Source organism: Bactrocera oleae, chromosome 5, assembly GCF_042242935.1.
Source record: "Bactrocera oleae isolate idBacOlea1 chromosome 5, idBacOlea1, whole genome shotgun sequence".
In the NCBI taxonomy this organism is placed as follows: domain Eukaryota; kingdom Metazoa; phylum Arthropoda; class Insecta; order Diptera; family Tephritidae; genus Bactrocera; species Bactrocera oleae.
The window spans coordinates 29,774,595-29,797,963 of NC_091539.1; the positions used below are offsets into that span (position 1 = coordinate 29,774,595).

General features: G+C 35.2%; 1 protein-coding gene across 2 annotated transcripts in view; it reads right to left on the reverse strand.

Annotated features, from left to right (window-relative positions):
- Positions 1-23,369, reverse strand: part of LOC118681514 (E3 ubiquitin-protein ligase TRAIP-like) — a 43,909-nt gene that overhangs the window by 4,184 nt on the left and 16,356 nt on the right. Inside the window, exon 2 of one of the 2 annotated variants that reach the window (XM_070109941.1) lies at positions 13,408-13,875. The exons of the other annotated variant lie outside the window; for it this stretch is intronic. Within the exon in view, the coding sequence (XP_069966042.1) occupies positions 13,518-13,875 (358 nt within the window). The 3' untranslated portion in view covers positions 13,408-13,517. Of the gene's footprint in view, positions 1-13,407; positions 13,876-23,369 lie in introns of those variants that run through there. 2 annotated transcript variants of the gene reach the window in all.

Genomic DNA, 23,369 nt, shown 5'->3' on the forward strand with positions numbered 1-23,369 from the left:
TTGCGGGAGATCACCAGGGGGCCCAATTCTTCCCTACTACGTGTTATTGGACAAGCCACCTCTAGTGCTTGTCGAAAAGAAACTGTCAACTGTTTAACAAGGTTGTCTAGGTCGTCTTTGTTCACCTGCAGGGGCATCCATAATATAGCGGTAATCTGAAAAGGAGTATTCCTCAAGAACTCTCCAATGGGTAATTTTATCTACAAGTTTTTCCGACACAAGTGTTATGTCTAATACTTCTTGTCGATTTCTAGTTATAAATGTTGTCATACTGCCTCTGTTGCATAACAAAAGCTTATTTCCTAGTAAATAATTAAAGAGCTACTGACCCTTTTCGTAAAATTGAATACTTGAATGCTTCGCTGTCTCGTACCAGCTCTTTAATCAGCTGCGATGGTACTTCTTCTTCATCATACGGCATTTAGAGTGACATCGGTCGATATTTATTTGTGTCTCTCCCCGCTTACTGCTGCAGTGTCTTTATTTCTATAGCTGTGTATTAAGAAGACATTAAGCTTTACTAGCCAATATGACATGCCTTACCCACGCAGCTTGCCATGTATAAATTATACCCTGGTGTCTTCAGTCTGCAAAAACGCTCTCCATTTTATAATAAGGATGAAGTCAGACCGTTCTTTCGCTATGCGGTTAACTTAAAAACAAGCCATCCTCCAGCCGACGCACAACTAGTAGCAGCACTTTTGGCATCTCCCTCCTTCCCCTGCTTAGCAGCCAAGCTTTCGCCACAGGGTTTGGTATGGGCCGGGAGCCAGCTTTAGCTTCTGGTCGTTGACTAGCACTTGCCTTTGTTCCAGTACCAAGTTTCGCCCCGCTCTCTTCTGGAAACAGCTCGTTCCACCGATCTTGCCAAAATTCGAGTGTTTGCTTCCTTGTTTGTATTTCCGTTCCATTTTTCTTCCGTAACCAGAGTTGTCTTCTCTCCTTTGCGAGTAGATCTCTTGGGATTACGCAGCTTATCACTAGCACTGCGGATTCGGATACAGTGCGGTAGGCCGAGGCGACTCTCAGGGCTGCTGTTCTCTGCACCTTAGCAACTACTTTCCGTCTATGTTTCACATTTAATGTATCGGCCCACAGTTCACTACCATATAATAGCACTGACTGTGTTGTGTCCATGAGCAGTTTCCTTCTGCTTGCAAGCGGACCTCCGATGTTTGCCATAAGTCTTAAAAGCGACATGGTTATATTGGCTGACTTTTTAGCAGCGCGCTGAATTTAAGCCCAGTACGTCAGTTTGTTGTCCATTCTTATACCTAGGTATTTTAGGGTTTTCGTCGTTTGTATGAACTTTCATGTTCACCTCCAACGGGATTTGTTTCCTAGTGAGCAGGATCAGCTCGGTCTTTTCTGCGGCTAGGCTAAGGCCGTGTGAGTCCAACCATGTCTGTGTTCGCAGCATGACTTGTGTAAGTTTGCGTCTGGCTATGTTGGTATTACTAGCTGTTATGATGGCAGCGATGTCGTCCGCGTACCCAACGAGGGAGAGTCGTCTGGCATTTCGACGTTTAAAATTCCGTCGTAGCTGACGTTCCATAGGTCTGGTCCAAGTATGGATCCCTGCGCTGCTCCGGAGGTGATTTCTTTTCTTTGAGGGCCGTCACTTGTGTCATATAGCAGTTCCCTGTCTTTAAGATAACTTCGTATCATTTTCATCAGATAGGGGGGCGTTTTGAATCGGCTTTCTAGTGCATCTATCATATTTATCCATTTTGAGCTATTGAATTCATTTCTTATGTCTATTGTTGCGAGGAGGACTATTGGTCTCGAGGAGTTGTTCTTTCGATTGGCTTTGTCCACGCTGCGCACGACGTATTCAACGACTCCGATTGTGGACCTGCCTGGTCGCTCTGATAAGCCTCCAGCATTGTTTATGGCGCCCATTATGCGGGGTTTCAACAGCCTTTCTAGTAACTTTCCTGCTGTATCTAGCATGCACAGAGGTCTGTATGCTGATGGTGTTTCTGGGTCTCCGTTGCCCTTACTTATCAGGGTCAGATGTTGTCTCTTCCATACTTCTGGGAAGATGCCCTCGTTCAAACATGCATTATACATGGATAACAATAAGTGAGGACGTTCTGCGGCGATTAGCTTTATCACTTCCACTGGTATCCCGTCAGGGCCAGGGGCTTTTTTGTCCTTTAAAGTTTTTGCGATCATGCTCATTTCCTCCAGAGTGAATGGTGGGCATGAGGTCTCTTGCATATACTCTGGTGGGTCTCTTCCCAGAACTTATGTTGGGAACAGAGTGTTTACGATGAGCTCCATGGCTGCAGCATTTAACTCTGGGATGGACTGTTTCGCCCCGAGCTTTCTCATTACAATCTTGTATCCGAGACCCCAAGGATTTTTGTTTATATCGCTACGTAGCTTTTCCCATTTATCTTTCTTTGTCTTTATTATTGCATCTTTCAGCTCAGTTTTCGCAGCTTTAAAATCCCTATGCTCTTTCATTTCGTTTCTTCCTCTTCTTCTAGCCCTTGTGTACCGTCGTCTTTTACGCAGGCAAGTTTGTCTCAGATTTCGTATTTCGTGTGTCCACCAATAAACTGTTTCTTAGGATGTCCGCCTTTTATTTTGGGCATGGCTGCCTTACATGCCTCTGTGATGCTGCTCAGTGTTTCTTTGACAATAAACATAGCTGGGCTACTTGCGTGGTATTTTGGTAGATTTTTGTTTATGCTTGCGAGGAGCTTTCCTGAGTCTAGCTTGGAAACGTTCCATTTACGTGTTCCTCTTCTTTTAGTTGTTACTTGACTTTTGTCTGGACCTATGAGGTAGGATATGTATTAGTGATCGCTACCTGTGTAGTCTTCTAGCACTTTCCATTCGCGTAGCTGGTTTGCGAATCCTTCAGATACCAGCGTAATGTCGGGGGCTGTGTCGTTGCATCCCGCCCTTCTGAAAGTTGTTTGGAATCCTCTATTGGCAACGATAAGTCCTAATCTAGCTGCCATGTCAAGAATTTTGCGTTCCCTCGAATTTGTTGTCGGTGTGCCTTGGCGTTGAAATCTCCGGCTATGATTATCCTCAATGGCATCGAGCTTTGCTTGGAGTTCCGAGATAGGATCGCTCGGTGTCAGGTGGCAGCTAATTATCGTGATGTTTTCGTTGCTTATCCAAACAAAATCATTTCCTCTCCCGCTGCTTGTTTTTTTGAAGCCGCTGCTTTCCGTTAGCCATGTTGCCGCTGTTGCAGTGATGTCCTCCAACCATGTTCCGTCTTGCACTTTCCTGTATTGCTCGCTGATGATTGCTACTTCGGTTCCGAATTCCAGCATGAGCTGTGGTAGCAGGGAGTCACCGGTTTTGCTTCTGTGCATGTTACACACATACACTCACACGTGCGAGACCCTGGGATATTGTCTGTTTGGCTATGCTTTTGTTCCCCACAAAGGCAACAGCTGGGTGTGTTTGTGCAATCTTTCAGCTTGTACCCGGATTTCCCGCAACGTATGCATAATCCTTGGCCTTTTCTATCAGGCCCTTTGCACTCCCATTGTAGGTGACCGAAGTTGAAGCATCTTTTGTCTTCCTTCATGAGTTTCATCCTGCAGCTGATTCATCCTATTTTCATGTGGCCTTCCTTAAGTATCCTGTTTGCGTTGTCTGCTGTCAATGTCACATATGCGCGTATTTGTTCGCGAGTGTTTGGGGCGCTGGTCCTCACTGTTATTTCTTATCTGCTTCCTCTAGCAGTCTTCTTACTGAGGACGTAACTTCTGCTCCGGTAGTTTGGGAGTCGAGGTCTCACATCTCTATTGTGGCTTTCTACTTCAGCTCGCTTACAGAAGCTATACCACGTAGGTTGTTTTTAAGCGCGTTTTGGAGCTCTGGTTTTGGTTTTTCTCCTTTCTTCAGTTAGAGGAGCAGGGCCCCTGATTTTGTTTTCCGTATTGCCCGGACTTCCACCTTGTCTTGATCCGCCATGACGTGTTGATGTATGGTTTGGAGCACCTCGGCATAGCTGCGACCTTCTGCCGGTTTAATTAGCACTGCTTCTGGCCGTACTCTGGTTTTATTTGCCCGTCTTGTGGAGCCAGGGGTTTGTTCTGCGATTTTGTCTCGTTCTGTCTGCTGTTTCTTTTCCCTTTAACTACATGCCACACGGTATTTCCGGGTATTCGCCCCTTTTCTCTGACTCCTATCCATTGGGCTGGGTGACCATAGTAAGATAGGAAGAATGTTGTGCTATTGAGGAGCAACGAACACCCAGGTAAGAAGTCTGACCTTAACTAGATACCTCACAACTGCAATAGAGGCGAACTCCTGCCAGCCCATTTTTGCCTTTGTCGTGAAACTGTGGTATCTGTTACCAGACGGCATCCTCCGGGGGGATTTTGCCGACCCCACCGAAGAAAGTATTTGACGTTTGGTTATGACTGACATTGCAGATATTGAGTCAATTGTATATGAGAATTGATCTGTAATCGCATTCCATTGAATACCGAGGGTTTTCGTATTACTGGCCTTTTCAAATTTAAGGAAGTTTGTATCTAATACGTGTTCCCTGTTTTACGTTTTTGATTATCTCGGGATGATATGTTGTAATTTTCTTTAGGGGAAACCTTGCTGAATTTAGTGCTTTGATCACTTGTGATAGGGATTCGCAGGCTTATGAGAGACTGTGGTTGCCTTATAGAATATAGTCAACGTATGTTTGTGTTTGTAGCACAGAAGTCGCTAAAGGCAAATTTGTTTGACACTTCGTATAATGTCCTAATGGCTAAATAGGATGCACAATTGATGCCAAAGGCAACTGTTTTAAGTTTGTAGTCGCTGACTGGACTCTTAATTGATTTATGGAAAACTATATGTTGGAAATCTTGGTCATCTTTATGTACTAAAACTTGCCTGTAAATATTTTTTACATCCCCGTTAAATACATATTTAAAAATGCGCCAGTTTAGTATTAGCAGCTTGATATCAGGTTGTAATGTTGGCCCTGTGTAGTATAGTACATCATTGCGTGATTTACCTCAGCTCGTACACTTTGAGGCATTGAAAAGAATTCGTACGTTTGTTGTGATTTTATCTGGTCTTATTACTCTGTGATGTGGAAAATCAAGAGATAAATATCTACGTTTAGGGTTCGCACAACGTAACGACCATGTTCGTTTCCTGTTGTTGTGGAATTGTAATAGGTTTCGCACCTTCTGCTGAAGGTTATGATCTTCTACAACCCAGAATTTTTTGAGTTGATTATTTAAATATACTTTTGAAATATTTTTAACTTGAGTTCTAAAGGAATTAATTTTTTCTGTGAACAGGCCACTTAATATTCACCAATAGATTGGGTTTTGGGCTAAAAATTTATTGCAGATTTTCTCTATACCTACAAGAGTTATCTGAAGTATTAAGTCACTGCCTAATAATATATCGATTTGTGATATATTGCGGTATGAAAATTGGGATCTGCTAATTTGAGATATGAGCATTTTTCACATTGTTTTTTATTTACTTTATAGCTTTTAAACAAATTTGCGAGTTCAGGTAGAACGATGACTTGTGCATCTATTCTTATATCCGCGTTTGAAGAGACTATGGTGATTGGGCAAATTTTATTTGAATTATGTATTGTCTAATTCTTCCGTCTATTCCCGAAATTTGAAAACTGGATTTTTTGACTAGCAATTTTACAATACAAAAAATTCGAATATTTACATTCTTTTACAAATACAGTCAATCCCGGTTAAGTGCCAAAACCAAAGTTGGAGATATTTTGTGCTTTGTAGTACATAAGCGATTGTGGTACTTAAGCGAGTGGTACAAAAAAAATAATTTCTATGTATTTAAAAAAAATTACCGTTTTCCTTAAAAAATTAAGAAAAAAACGTGAGATGCAGTAAGACATAGGCAGATAAGAGGGATTGGAGGAGCGATACTTACCCGGGGTTTACTGTATACATAAATCAAAGGAATATTGAAACTTTAAAAAGTTTCTTGAATTGTTAATCGACTAATATACTATGTTGTCACTTTTATTCTAAAATATTTTAATACTCATATTTGAGGGGTTGTCACTTTTCCCTTCTAGAGGGAATATCAGAAATTTGTTCAATTTATGATTTTTAGCTTTTGCCATCGTCGCGAGAAGACACTTTGTAGGGAAAAACAAGTCGTGTGCATATATACGGGCAGATGTGTGTACGAAAAATTCGAATATTTACATTCTTTCACAAATACAGTAAATCCCGGTTAAGTGCCAAAACCAAAGTTGGAGATTTTGTGTGCTTTGTAGTACTTAAGCGAGTGGTACAAAAAAAATAATTTCTATGTATTTAAAAAAAATTACCGTTTTCCTTAAAAAATTAAGAAAAAAAAACGTGAGATGCAGTAAGACACAGGCAGATAAGAGGGATTGGAGGAGCGATACTTACCCGGGGTTTACTGTATGCATAAATCAAAGGAATATTGAATATTTTCTTTAAGAAGTTTCTTGAATTGTAAATCGACAAATATACTATGTTGTCACTTTTATTCTAAAATATTTTAATACTCATATTTGAGGGGTTGTCACTTTTCCCTTCTAGAGGAAATATCAGAAATTTGTTCAATTTATGATTTTTAGCTTTTGCCATCGTCGCGAAAAGACACTTTGTAAGGAAAGACATGTTCGGGGAGATGCGAGGGTGTCTGTTTTTATGAATGAATTTTTTGCTTGTTGAAAGTGCGCTTGCTTTCATGAATGAAAATGTTGTTGTTGTGTGTTTTACTATTTGGCTGCCATATTGACTTATGATGCTATTTCAGATTTTGTTTTTGTAAAACAATGCTTAGTGTCTTTGGTGGTGACATACTAACATGTGTACACGTATATGCATGTAGGTTTGTGTATGCAATATTTGTGTGTCAATGTTATGCGCACAATATGTATGTATGCACATGTAGAGCAGTGCGCGCACATGCTAGTGATTTGAATGCGCGAAGGTGTACATACATAAATACATATGTATGTGCTTGATACATGCCTATATAAGTTTTAAATGATGAAAGATACGATTTATATATATTACTATTATAATATATTATGTCTTTTAGTATATTATGATAGTATGTTATGCATATAGTATACACATAACATACATATATACAATCATATGAAAGTACTTACATATATTATCACTTATGTATGTGAGAAATATTTAAAAAAGTATTTCTTATTTTCACATTGACTATAAATATTACTTTGAAAATTGCATAATTTAATTAGAATGTTATCAGTTTTGCATGTTTTCATAAAAATTCGCAAAATGATATTCATATCAATAAATATGATTGCATATAAGCGTATAAAAATATAAACCAAAAGAGTAACATGCGGCTGTAAAATCAACGCAAGTCTCTGAGCATAATTTTTATTCAATGCTCAGCTCTGTTCACTCGCCACTACCAACCTACATATGTATGCGTACATATGTATATATGTCATCCGCAAAAACTACAAACATTGTTCTACAAAAACAATAATCGTCACAAGTCAATATGTCAGCTAAATAGCCGAATCCCAAATTTATAGTAAAATATTATATATATCAATATGTCAGCCAAATAGCACACAACAACAACATTTTCATTCATGAACGCAGGCGTACTTTCGACAAGCAACCTCGCTTCATTCATAAAAACAGATACCCTCACATCCCCCCGAGCATGCTTTTACCTACAAGCGTCTTTTCACGAAGATGGCAAAAGCTAAAAATCATAAATTGAACAAATTTCTGATATTCCCTCTGGAAGAGAAAAGTGACAACCCCGCAAATATGAGTATTAAAATATTTTAGAATAAAAGTGACAACATAGTATATTTGTCGATTTACAATTCAAGAAACTTTTTAAAGAAAATATTCAATATTCCTCTGATTTATGTAAACAGTAAATCCCGGTTAAGTATCACTCCTCCAATCCCTCTTATCTGCTTGTGGCTTGCTGCATCTCACTTTTTTTTTCTTAATTTTTTTAAGGAAAACGGTAATTTTTTTTTAAATACATAGAAATAATTTTTTTGGTACCACTTCCTTAAGTACCACAATCGCTTATGTACTAAAAGCACAAAAAATCTCCAACTTTGGTTTTGGCACTTAACCGGGATTGACTGTATTTGTCAAAAAATGTACGTAAGTGCGTATGTAAATATTTGAATTTTTTGTACACACATCTGCACATGACTTGTTGACTTTGTTTCCATTTACGCATGCCACGTTGTATATGAATAAGGGTTGATTTTGCACTTGCCATATGAGATATATGTTTGTAAGAGTGTGTATGGTTCTGATATCCCATGAAACAATGAGTGTACATATTTACATACATACGTTGCATATAGACAAATTAAAAAATATAATGGGTACTTTTATATTTGTTTACATGCACACATTATTATACATATACTTACATATATATGTATAAGAATATTTGCGACCGCTTGGTCTTTTCTTATGGGGTTATGTCAAGCAAGAGGAGTACAAAATCAAACCCAGAAATCTGACTGAACTAAAGCAGTCCATTAGATAGATATTTGAGGCAATCCCGACGAACCCTCCAGCCCGCATTAATTTTCTAATTAGGTGTCGCATATGCGTGGCTGAGCATGGAGGAATAATTAATTGTATAAAATAAAATAAGATTTTCTATACAATACAAAAAAAAATTAATGTAATGCATTGATTAAAAACGAAACTTATTACGGTTTATTTTTGTAGCACGATTCGTGAGCCGCCCTGTATATGCAGAATATCTTAAAATTGTATTATATGTAAATTAGTTTGCGCATTGTAAATATACGAATCTGTAAGCGTACATTTCTTAACATTGAATTTAGCATTATTTTTCTCTTTTAACATTCAAAATGCTCAATTCTGCTATTTTGCGCTCCGCAGGGGTAAAATTCTGGTGAAATCAGCTTATAATTTGTTTGTGGTGAAATGCACTAATGTTGGCGAGTAACCCTCCGTCAAGAGGAACATTTTGACAATCGGCACACCATGAACCTTCTCTATGATATACGTTCTCTGCGTTGTATATGACTAGGGGTTGATTTTGCACTTGCCCATATGCGATATATGTTTGGAAAAATGTGTATGGTTTCCCATGAAACAAAGCCCTTGGACACAGTGACTCTTTGACAAGAAAACAAAACACATGAGCTTAGGCCATTGGTTGTCTGTGGCAACGGAGATTTCCCATGAAACAATGAGTGTACATATTTACATACATAGGTATTTTGCATGTAGACAAATAAATAATAATAATGGGTACTTTCATATTTGTTTACATGCACACATAATTATACATATATTATGTATAAGAATATTTGCGACCGCTTGGTCTTTTCTTATCGGGTTATGTCAAGCAAGAGGTGTACAAAATCAAACCCAGAAATCAGACTGAACTGAAGCAGTCCATTAAATAGATAATTGAGGCAATCCCGAATTAGGTGTCGCATATGCGTGGTTGAGTATGGAAGAATAATTAATTGTTTAAATAAAATAAAATTTTCTATACAATAAAAAAAATATATGTAATGCATTGACTATAAAGAAATTTATTGCGGTTTAATTTTGTAGCACGATTCGTTACCCTGTATAGGCAGAATATCTTCAAATTATATGCAAAGTCGTTTGCGCATTGTAAATATACGAAACTGTAAGCGTAAATTTCTTAACATTGAAATTAGCATTATTTTTCTCAATTAACATTGAAAATGCTCAATTCTGCTATTTTTCAGTCCCCTGATGTTAATTGTAGCCTTTTGGTGAAACATGCTCATCGTTTTCAGTCCCCTTCCAAATGTGGTGAAACACGCTCATCTTTTTCAGTTCCCCTGCGAAACGTGAAATATTTTGATAATGGCCGCACTGTGAACCTTCTCTATGATATACGTTCTCTGGTACAAGTGTCCAAATCAGGAAACTGCTCAGGAGCAGTTGCCTATATTAATTTGTGAAGTTTAGATTTGAATACATTGAGTATCTGTAAAGAAAATATGTGTACTTTATTTTTTATTTTTTTAAAAACGTTTCTAACTGAAAAATTTATCACTTTAACCTTTAAAACATATAACGAAGGGTTAAGTTCTGGTGTAACCGAGCATTTTATACTCTTGCAACTTGCAAGAATCAAAGCCGGGAAAATATCTTTTCGAATTTCAATAATATATCTGACAGGTTGACCGATATTTTCGATAAAGAGTTCGCAATAGGAACTGGCGTCTACATATTCGGTATCTGGGAGCTAGAATAGTTTTGGCCCGAATTGGACAAGGCACTATTCATGCAAAGTTTTATTTAGATGGAATATAAAATTGTGTTATATGGAAAAGAGACGTGTTTTTTATCTGATTTCGCACTGTAATGTAGGAATTTCAGGAAAATATTAACTACCAATTGTGGTTGAAATCGGTTGATTAGGTCCTGAGATATCGCATCGTCCCAATTCGGCACCGGCTCTTAGAAAGCCCTTTCGTACTATCTCGTATGTAATATTTGATGTCTCTTTTTTTATTTTGTTAATATATCTTTATTTATTGAATCGGTTTGTGCAAAGCCTAACAATATGTAATACAATCTTAAATCTAATTAAAATTAAGCAAGCTTAAGGTTCTAGTTGAGCCGTTTTGTGATTCGTTGCACTTAGAAGGCTGGTAGATATTTCCTTTTTAAGCGAGTTTGATTAATGGATTTTGATGGTTACGGAGTTTAAATTCATAGTTCTTTCTGCTAACCTCTACTTCTTTCTTTACCATAGGAATACTAAAATCTTTGTGAACGTTTTTTGAATTACCCTTTTTAGAAATAAATAACATAATTTACATGTTATTTATCAAAAATATTAAAAATAGAACACTTTCAGTTGTACAAAATGAGCTCGAAATATAAGAGAGTGACACGCGATGAAATTTAATAATTTTTTAAATTTATTATTATTAGTGTTTTCTTTTCTTTTTTAAATTGAAATACAAAGTTTAGTCGTGTTAATAATTTAAAATCGAACGCTTTTGTATAAGCAAGGAAAAGCTATTTTGTGTTTTAACAATTAAAGGAAATAAATGACTATAATTACCATATAATAAGGTAAAGAACGAAAAAGTCCGGAAAAAAAAAATTTAAGAAACCGCGCGACCGCAAGTGTACCTCGATTAGTTTTAGAGATACAAACAACCGTTAGGTGAACAAAACTATTATACTTTGTAGCAACATGTTGCAAGAATATAAAAACAGTCGAAGAGTGCAGTTGTGTACGGCTGAAAATTATAAACAAAACATACATATATTGATTTTCACAAACCAAGGGTGTCGTATCGAGTTACTAGTATACAAAAGTGTTTACCCTTTTAGTTTTTTAAACTTATGATTAAAAATAGTTTTATTTTCAAAATTCATCGAAATATAAACAGGAAATTCATAAGAAAAACAAAAAAAAATTATTTTAGACATTATGGATTAAAAAAATGTTTCGTAAGAGAAAGCACGCTTTGTAGAATCACAACCTGTATGTAATTGAATCAAGGGTTGATAGTATTTCATACGAAACACACGCACAATTAGGTATACAATTGACTGCAGTACAATTACCATATATTCTCTCTTTAAGTTCCATTCGGTATTCTGTTGTCGAATGCTGTACTCGCGCAATTATAGATGCGCAATAGAATATTATTTATTTTTATGATATATACGATTCATGTTTTATTTTCCCCACTATTCTAACCTTTGTCGCCTTATTGTCACGAAAACACACTTTATCAACTAATCGACCACTTTAAATCAAAAGGATAGAGACTTTACATCGACAATTTCGTCTTACTCTCTTTGAAAGAAATCTTTTCTCTTGTTAACAAAAACTGGCCCCGGACCGTGCTGTAAAAAAAGTTATGGTATAAACTAGAATCGCACTGAGCTATCATATCCATTACATTACGAGAGTGCAATACAACATTATAACACTTTATTTAATTGAACATTATATTTGTGACTTTAATGAATAAAATTTATATATGTAAAATAAATTGTAATTTGACAATTGTTACACTAAAATTAACGCGTTCTGGGCAATTTGGCACGTTTTTTTTTTAGCTATACAGTGCTAACTAACTTATTCATAATCATATATGCATATTCAACACGAGGGGTATTTAAATAGATACGTATGTACATATTTATATTCCATATATCATATACGATAAAATTCATCATCACATTCTTCAGCAGAGAGTTGTGCATTTTCATCTCCATCTTTTTTATATAAACTTTCTTGGCTAGCTTCCGTTAATGACATTTTATGATTTTCGGTTATTTGTTTATTTGAATTTTTGATAATATTGTCAACTTCTAATTTACTGATAATTTTTATTGTTTCAGAATTGTTTCTATCTCGGGCGAATACATTATTATTTTTATAAAAAACATGGTAACCTATGGATTTTAATGATTTTGCATAATGAAAAAGCTCGTATGTTTCCTTATCGATAAATGCTGAAACTATTAGAGCTCTGTTTCTTAACTTTGACTTGTTTTCCAAAAATTTTATTTTTAGATTAAGAGTTGTGAAAGTTACAACTAAAGATGTTTTACCTTTCTGCATAGTATTTCTCAATTTAAATGTGAGGTTGAGTTTGTATACATTTTTAATATCTGCAGCCGTGCACGGCAAATTCATAATTTCTGTAAGCATTAACACTGTATCAGCCAGTGGATCTTTAATATCCCTGTCAGGTACACCTCTAATAACAACACTTGTGTTATTATAAAACCTCTCTATTTGATTCGTTGAGGAGGTAGTATTGTTTTGGGGTTGAACTGCAGACGAATATTTAATCACACTGGAGGTGGCGCCCTCTAGCAATTGACTCTCAGCTTTGTTCTTTGAGATACAGTGGTTCAATTCATTAGAATTTTTAAAAGAGCTTTCGAGTTCACTACGCGACTCTTCCAATTTAATCTTTAAAAGTTCAATGCGTTTACGAAGTGCTATTTCTGTTGCTTTTGAGCCCAGGGAACTAAGTCTGGTCATCATCTTCGCATGCTCTTCTCTTCTATTTGCAATCTCGTTATCCTTTCTCTCGTTATCTGCTTTTAAACTATCAATTTCCAAATTTAAAATCTTTATATCTCTGGTGTGGTTATTGTCCAACTCGACAATTTTATCCAAAGTTTGTTCTAATTCTCTTTCCAATTTTAGTTTTTGTATGACTATTTCAGAAGTATTGTTTCGCTGGATTTCTCGCTGGTCTGAATATTTTTGGAAATTGTGGTTATTACTTCCGATCTCTCTTATTCTCTTCTCTAGTTGTTCTATTAATGCGCTTTTGGCAACTATTTCTTCAATTAACTGCTCTATTTTTATTTTAAGTGCACTTTCTACTGCTTCGTACTGTTTGCGAGTGTTATCAAGAAAGTTTTCATTACGTTTAACCAACGCTTCCAGTTTATTATTTGCATTATTTAAACTTGTACATTCTGAGACTCTTTTTCCCATTTCTAGTACTAGTTTTCCTTTTTCTAATATCTCTTTTTAAGACTGTCCTCCAAACTACTTATTATAATTAAAAACTCCTTAGATTCTTCAGCAGCTTTTGCAATTGCTTGCTCTCTGCTGTCGTTTTGGGCTTTCAAATAATCATTTTTATATTTGAGATCCAATATTTTTTCCTCTGCTTCAGAAAGAATTATTTGAAGACCAGAAAAATTACCTTCAGTCACATCTAGTTTTAATTGCAGTTCACTTCTTGATTTCTCGGTTAAATCCAATTGGGCCTTGATTTCATTTAATTTTATATCGGTTGCAGTATCATCGAAATCAATGTATAACCTGTGAGTCTGTGGATTGGGTAACCTACACTGTGGACAGCTTGTCTCTCTGAAAATAAATAATAGAATCCAAAATTATCAAAACTTTCCCTTGTCCTTATGAATGTACATATATTATATAATTGCCTTATAGTTATTTGCCGATGATTTTAGCCTTACGGTTAGATTTACTTTCAAACTATAACAGTATTTTGATTTGCGGAAAACCCCCAAAGCCAGTATACTTGTAAACGCAGATAAAAACCTTGAGAGCGTAAGAAGTTGAGAGAAATTTCTGCTAGTAGAAAAAAGAGACTGCCCAACGTTTATATAATAAAAGGTTACGATAATGTTGATGTCATTGAACCAACATCGTCATACATACAGTGGGACGAATTTGAAAAAAAAAATCATTAGTTATGTTACTGGTTTTTATTTTTGCGTTTTTTGTTCAAATCATTATTTGCTATATATCAATACATATTAAGATAGACTTAAACCAGAGAACGTATATCATAGAGAAGGTTCACAGTGCGGCCATTACAAAATATTTCACGTTTCGCAGGGGAACTGAAAAAGATGAGCGTGTTTCACCACATTTGGAAGGGGACTGAAAACGATGAGCGTGTTTCACCAAATGGCTACAATTAACATCAGGGGACTGAAAAATATCAGAATTGAGCATTTTCAATGTTAATTGAGAAAAGTAATGCTAATTTCAATGTTAAGTAATTTTATTTAAATTTCTTTTTAGTCAATGCATTACATATATTTTTTTTATTGTATAGAAAATTTTATTTTATTTAAACAATTAATTATTCTTCCATACTCAACCACGAACATACGACACCTAATTCGGGATTGCCTCAATTATCTATTTAATGGACTGCTTCAGTTCAGTCAGATTTCTGGGTTCAGTCAGATTTTTTGGTATATGTATAATTATGTGTGCATGTAAACAAATATGAAGGTACCCATTATAATTATTTATTTGTCTATATGCAACATATGTATGTAAATATGTACACTCATTGTTTCATGGGAAATCTCCGTTGCCACAGACAACCAATGGTCAAAGAGTCACTGTGTCCAAGGACTTTGTTTCATGGGAAATCATACACACTTTTTCAAACATATATCGCATATGGGCAAGTGCAAAATCAACCCCTAGTCATATACAACGTGGCATGCATAAATGGAAGCAAAGTCATAAAGGCAGGTGCATATATACGGGCAGATGTGTGTACAAAAAATTCGAATATTTACATTCTTTCACAAATACAGTCAATCCCGGTTAAGTGCCAAAACCAAAGTTGCAGATTTTTTGTGCTTTGTAGTACGTAAGCGATTGTGGTACTTAAGCGAGTGGTACCAAAAAAATAATTTCTATGTATTTAAAAAAAAATTACCGTTGTCCTTAAAAAATTGAGGCAGATAAGAGGGATTGGAAGAGTGATACTTAACCGGGGCTTACAGTATACATACATCAAAGGAATATTGAATATTTTCTTTAAGAAGTTTCTTGAATTGTAAACCGACAAATATACTATGTTGTCACTTTTATTCTAAAATATTTTAATACTCTAATTTGCGGAGTTGTCACTTTTCCCTTCTAGAGGGAATATCAGAAATTTGTTCAATTTATGATTTTTAGCTTTTGCCATCGTCGTGAAAAAACGCTTTGCAGGCAAGAGCATGCTCGGGGGGATGTGCGAGTATCTGTTTTATGAATGAAGCGAAGTTGCTTGTTAAAAGTACGCCTGCGTTCATGAATGAAAATGTTGTTGTTGTATATAATATTTTACTATAAATTTGGGATTCGGCTATTTAACTGACATATTGACTTGTGACGATTATTGTTTTTGTAGAACAATGTTTGTAGTTTTTGCGGGTGACATATATACATATGTACGCATAGACATACATATGTAGGTTGGTTTGTGTATACATTATTTGTTCGGCAATGTCATTTATACATACATATGTATATGTGTGTACATATAAATCAATGCGCGCACATATATTGTGTTGTTTTATGATAAAATTATGATTTGAATTTTTGGATCCGCACATTCAAATGTGCTTGTGCAGATATACATGTGATTATATATAAGATTAATATGATAAAAGATGTACATATGTACATATACATATATTGTAATAAATTTAATCTCTATTAGGAAAGTATATTATGTAAAAACTAAATAAAATCATTAAATTCCCAAATTGACTATATATAATATTTTTAAAATTACATAATTTAATTAGAATGTTATCAGTTTTGCATGTTTTCATAAAAATTCGCAAAATGATATTCATATCAATAAATATGATTGCATATACGCGTATAAAAATATAAGCCAAAAGAGTAACAGCGGCTGTAAAATCAACGCAAGTCTCTGAGCATAATTTTCATACAATGCTCAGCTCTGTTCACGCGCCACTGTTAAAATTTCCCCTTCCGAGCCGACTGTGGTGAAACACGCTCATCGCATTTTGTTAGGTTTTGACAATTCACACGCGGGTCCGTAGTTGGACCTTCTCTGTATTTTACGTTCTCTGCTTAAACCTAACCATGACTGTGAACCTTACCAAATTTGAATAGGATGTATTCTTTGAAATCATCCATTTTAAAATGATTGGGGCAAAATCTGGAATTTTGACTACCCTCTGCGTCACATAAGATAACCCAAAGCTTTTTTAAACTTTCATTTTTGATAAGTCTTAAGAAATATACAAGGAAAACATATTGTGCGAAATTTTAAAATTTTAATACCTTCATTCCTGTACGCTTTATTCTCGTTTCGAATTTTTAAAAGCGATGTTTGCAAAAATTTTAACTTCGAACACTTTTGTAACACACTTGATATTATTTAAAAAATGTGTAGAAATCGATTTTCATGTTCGTTTTTTATAAACAATGCGCGCCCGCAAATTTAATATAATTTGACTTATTTAAATATGTCATTCATTTAAAAGTCATCAGGCAGTTAGAGTTGCAATGTGTATAAATTTTTTGTGAAAAATTAAAACTTGATTTTAAATTGAAATATTTTTGAAGAATAAAATAAGGTTTTTAAATGCAAAACTACTTCATAACATCTCCGATACAAATTATTATTAATTGTTTACAAATAAATTATCAGTTTATTTATAGCTTTGTATGATTAATATTTGAAGCGGTTTCATATATACAAGAACATAAACATATTAACAAAAATATGGTAACCAACCGAATTGGTCTCTTAGATTTGTTGGTATATTTTTATTTCTTGGAATAACTTAAATTATTAACTATACGAACTATTAAATTGTCATTTTCTTGTTAGTAATTAATAAGAATTTGTATCAAAGATGTCATGAAATGGTTTGACCTTTAAAAAAATTTGTTAGACTTCAAAATATAAGGTTGTCAAATATCTCCCTTCGGCTTTTTTGTCTTTTGAATTTCGCGGCTATGTACAAAGCGCTACAGAGCTCGTATCTGGCAACACTATACATAATTTGAAAGGTCTTGACATAACCTACAAAACAACGCTATGCATGATTAGTTTGGATATTGCGTTCAACAGTTATAGACGTGTAAACATGGAGTTCACTAACGCCGAAATTCGCGCTATTTTAAAGTTTTCCTTCGTTAAAGGCAAATCCGCTAGAGAAACGTTCCGTGAGATTAATGGTGTTTTGGGGGATGGTTCGAACCGCGGAGGAATGGTTTCGACGATTCAGAGCCGGTGAAAACGACACTATGGATAAGACAGCCGGCGGAAGACCTGTGACGACAAATACCGATCAAATCATGGAATACATCGAGTTAGACCGGCATATGGCATCTCGTGACATCGCCCAGGAGATGGGAGTTAGTCACCAAACCATTTTGAACCATCTGCAGAAGGCTGGATACAAAAAAAAGTTTGATGTTTGGGTGCCGCATAATTTGACGCAAAAAAACCTTCTGGACCGAATCAACGCCTGCGATATGCTGCTGAAACGGAACGAACTCGTCCCATTCTTGAAGCGGATGGTGACTGGTGACGAAAAATCGATCATACGACAATATCAAGCGAAAACGGTCGTGGTCGAAGGACGGTGAATCGTCCCAAACAGTGGCCAAGCCGGGATTGTCGGCCAGGAAGGTTTTGCTGTGTGTTTGGTGGGATTGGAAGGGAATCATCCACTATGAGCTGCTCCCATATGGCCAGACGCTTAATTCTACCATCTACTGCGAACAACTGGACCGCTTGAAGCAGGCGATCGACCAGAAGCGTCCAGAATTGGCCAACAGGAAGGGTGTAGTGTTCCACCAGGACATCGCCAGACCACACACTTCGTTGATGACTCGTCAGAAGCTACGGGAGCTCGGATGGGAGGTTTTATCGCATCCACCATATAGCCCGGACGTAGCGCCAAGTGATTACCACCTGTTCCTGTTCATGGCGAATGCCCTTGGTAGTGTGAAATTGAACTCAAAAGAGGCTTGTGAAAAGTGGCTGTCCGAATTCTTCGCAAATAAGGAGGGGGGCTTCTACGAGGAAGGTATTATGAAGTTGCCGTCTAGATGGAAACAGATCATCGAACAAAACGGCGCATATTTTAACTAAATCCGATCACTGTAACACTTTTTATAAAGCATTGAATGAAGAGCAAAAAAGCGGAAGGGAGACAACCTTATATTTCAATTTAAATAAAATTAAAATTTTCAAACAAAAAACTATACACATAGCAACTCTAATTGCCTGAGGAAATTTGAAAGAACGACATATTCAATTAAGTCAAATTCGTTAAAAAAAAGTGGTAAATTTGCAGCGAACGCTCATTGTTTATAAAGAACGATTTTCACACATTTTATAAATAATATCAAATGTGTTTCAAACGTGTTAGAAGTATAAATTGTCTAAAAATCGCGTTCGAAAATTCGAAACGACTATGAAGTGTGCAGTGGGTAATTGCTCACAAAAATGTGGACAAAATTCACGTGAGTGATATGAATAAGTATGTGTTATAAAAAAAAGTAATATTTAACAAGTTCGCTTTATTATTTATTTTGCTTTATATTTGCATATACCTTTGATGAAGGACGTTATTTGATAACAATCAAAACTCAAATAACAACCATATATTTTGTGTATGTTTGTTATTAGGTTCAAATACACATTTCTAGAGATTTAAAAATGCTTTGGAATTTGTTCAATCATTTTGATGAATATTCGTAATGAATATTTTAAAAGTTGAGGCATTATTCGATCAAATAATGCCCTTCAACTTCTATGTATATGCCGACCTAAAAAAACCTTTAATATAGAATGCACTGAGAAAAGGGGACCGGAGTACTGACAACGAATTATTGGATCTCAAATCCGACGGTCTAGAGCATTTGGTGGGATACATTTGCAAAAAATTAAAAACTTGAGAAAGATCAGAAGAATACATGGGTCAATCAGGTACGCGAAGGCGGGTTGGTGAAACCACCTGAAAGAATAATAATGGTGATGAACCAATGTAAAACAAGTTCGGATGTAACTGAACATTTTATACTTTCGCAAAGTCAAATGGTATACTCGTTTTAGATTTGTTTGTGGATCTTGCCGCCTTGTTCTATGTTGACCCATATTTTCGGTAAAAAGTCAACTATAGGCACTGGGGTCCACATATTCATTACCTACGGGCTTGAACAGTTTTAGTTCGATTTAGACAATTTTTTGTCACAAGGCATACTTCAAACGTATTAATCACGCAAATTTTTACGCCGATATAATCATTGTTGCTTGATGTCGATAGGGGTGCTAAAAACATTTGTTCCCAGAGAGTTTTCTAAGTATATCTTTAGTGGTTTAGGAGATATGCACATCAAACCTATTAGAGGTCGGGGCCACGCCCACTTTTTAAAATGTGATCCTGTATAACAAATCACAGTCTTGTATCTTATTGTGGAGCTTAGTTATGGCAATTTATTTGTTTTTCATTAATTACGTTGTGGACGTGGAAGTATTCCTATTACGCCCATCTGCAATACCAACCGTATTACGGTAAAAAGAAACATGTGTACTAAGTTTCACAGACGGACGGACAGACAGTCATCCGGATGTCAACGCGTCTCTTCTTCCTGATCATTTATATATATAAAATTTTATATCTAACTCGATTAGTTTTAGGTGATACAAACAACCGTTCGGTGAACAAAACTATTATATAGCATGACGAATTTGGTTCAATGACGTCAAGGTTGAAATCATATGTTTGATTACGATGTTGGTTCAAAACGATTGGTTGCCATAGTCTTTTTAATATATTTATGTTCTTTTATCTTTGAAACCGCTTAAAATATTAATCATAAAAAGCTATAAACTTATAAAATAATTGTAAGCAACTAATAATAATTTGTATCGGAAATGTAAAACTTATTTTACTCTTCAAAAATATTTCAATTTAAAATCAAGTTTGTTTAACTGCCTGATGACTTTTAAATGAATGACTTATTTAAATAAGTCAAATCCGTTATAAAATTTGTGGGCGCGCATTGTTTATGAAACACGAATATGAAAATCGATTTCCACATATTTTTTAATACGATCAAGTGCGTTTGTGAAGTGGTAGAGCCTTAAAGTTTGCCAAAAAAAAAAATTGCTTTTAAAAATTCGAAACGAGGATGCAGTGTACAGTGGATTGTTGTTAGCAAAGATATGGACAAAATTCGTGTGAGAGATATGAATGTTATGAAGAAATTTAAATATAACAATTTCATATAACTTTGCCAAACTAAAGGCAGGAAATAATGTAAAATTTTGGATAATAGGATAATAATGACACTGTCTTTGTATCAGTACATCAAATAAATACTTTTTTATACTCTTGCAACCTCCTAAAACTAATCGAGTTAGATATAGGATTATATATATAAATATGCAGGATGTAGAGACGAGTTGATATCCAGGTGTCTGTCTGTCCGTCCGTGCAAGCTGTAACTTGAGTAAAAATTGAGATATCTTTTAAAACTTGGTATACATGTTTCTTGGTACCGTAAGACGGTTGGTATTACAGACGATAAATTATGTGAGATGACTTAATGGGAACCACGTTCAAAATTAGACAGTGTGCGTGGCACCACCCACTTTTAGGTGAAAATCCATATCTTGGGATCTGCTTAACCGATTTCAACAAAATTCGGTAAATATCATTCTTCTCATATTTCTATGTTATAGTACGAAAATGGGCGAAATCGGGTTACAACCACGCCTATTTCCCATATAAAACCATTTTAAATTCCATCTGATTTTTTCACTTTCCGTATGCAAATCAAGCCACAATGATTATATCGGCGTAAAACTTTGCGCGAATAATACGGTTAAAGTATGCCAACTTGTGACAAAAAATTGTCTAAGTCGAAACAAAAGTGTTCAAGCCAATAGGTACTGAATATGTGGACCCCAGTGCCTAAAGTTCACCTTTTACCAAAAATATCAGTCAATGTGTAAGATATATAATTTAAATTCATATAATAAAATAAATACATGAAACTCTTGATTTTAGTATGTTTTTGTGTCTAAAATGAGTTGAATCGGATCAAAACTTCCTTTAATATAAAATTTTGCCATTTTGCCTAAAGTTGCGAGAGTATAAAATGTTCGGTTACACCCGAACTTACAACTTCCTGAGTTGTTCCCGCTTACATTTCTTAAGATTTCTCAAAAATGAAAGTTTAAAAAAGTTTTGGGTTGTCTATTACGGCGCAGAGGGTAGTCAAAATTCAAGAACTTCCTTCAATAATTTTAAAGTGGATGATTTTAAAGAATATATCCTATTCAAAGGGTAAAGCTCACATTTATAGTTGTATTTAAGTCTATCTTAATGCGCATAGATATTCAGTAAATATTGACTTGAACCAAAAATGCAGTAATAATAAACAGTAATAAACATATCATTTTTTTTTATTCTATGAACGTTGTATACAAGCGATATTTGACGAATTTGCTTTGATTTTGTGTATTTTTATTGTTTTGAATTTTCTTGCTGGTTTCTGCTAGTTTTCCGTTTCTATACTTTTTTTTTATCACAATCTTTGTGAGAGTAACTTGCAATATTCTTTTTCCTAACAGCTTTTTAGAACCAAACCTATTATTATATAATTTTGTTAGAAATGTTCTTGATGGAATAAAAAGGTCTAACTTCGGGTGGAACCGAACATTATATACCTCGCAAGGATCAAAGCCGGGAAAATACTTTCGGGAGTTGGCTAAACTTTTTATTAAAAAATGTTGCGATAGGCTTCAACATTGAAAGCATGAGAGGATTACAATCATATTTAGTATCTTGTTAATTATCTCAACCAAGTGGCTAAATAAAATATGTTGTGCATATGAGGAAACAGACAACCAGAGAAATCAATACAAGTATATTAAATATAAAGAACTTCAACCAAGGTCTGAACCGATTTCATTCATATTCAGCGCAAATCACCTCCTGAACTTTGACAGTTGACTGGTTTCAGGAGGTTATGTTTAACATTTATCCGTTTATTCTTATTTTCGAACTATAGTTCGGTACAACTGAACATTTCATACTCTTGGAACTTACCAGCATCAAAGCCGTCGAAATATCTCCAGGTGCTGGCAAAACTTTATTTTAATAATGTTGCAAAAGAATTCCATATTATTTTTCGACGAAATCGTGAATGGATTGCAATCAAATTTGAAACTTATTAATTTATACTATAGGTCGTAGACTAAATTAGTTTTATACCTATATTTTACTTGCTGTCAGCGAAAATTATATTAAAATCATCATCAAAAATAAATATAAAGTCAATTATGCCGTATAAAGTCAGCCGGACTGAGGTCTAGGGAATTAATTATCCCATTTCACCCCATTTTTGACATACAGGAAAGAAAATGAAAATTTTCAGAAAAGGATTATCTCCGAATTTGTATAATACAATATATCTCAGATTGGTCGATATTTTCAATATAAAGTTCGCGACATATTTGGTTGATATCGGTCGAGTACGTCCCAAGATCTGGGTTTTCACTTAAATGGAGCGTAGCCACTTCCATCGTCCAAATTTGTTATTGGCTCCTATAAATATTTATGTCTATGGCACATTCATTTATAGATTTATTGCACTTTTAGTAGTTTTTAACAAAACCGTTATATGGGGAGAGGGTGGGATTAAAATTCGATTTCATCCATTGTCGGTAGGGTTCTTAAAGGATTTATCCTAAGCAAATTTGATTAATGTAGCTTTAGTGGTTTTGGAGATATGCACATTAAACCTATTAGAGGGCTTTTTTTAGTTTTAGCCCACAAGTTCTTCTTTCTCCTGCGATCCCCTATTACAGTTTTATATCTTAACAAGTAAGGAAGGATGTAACCGAACATTTATACTCTCGCAAAGTCAAACGGTATACTCGTTTTAGATTTTTTTGTGGATCTTGCCGCCTTGTTCTATGTTGACCGATATTTTCGGTAAAAAGTCAACTATAGGCACTGGGGTCCACATAGGGGCTTGAACAGTTTTTATTCAATTTAGATAATTTTTGGCCACAAGGTGGCATACTTTAAACGCATTAT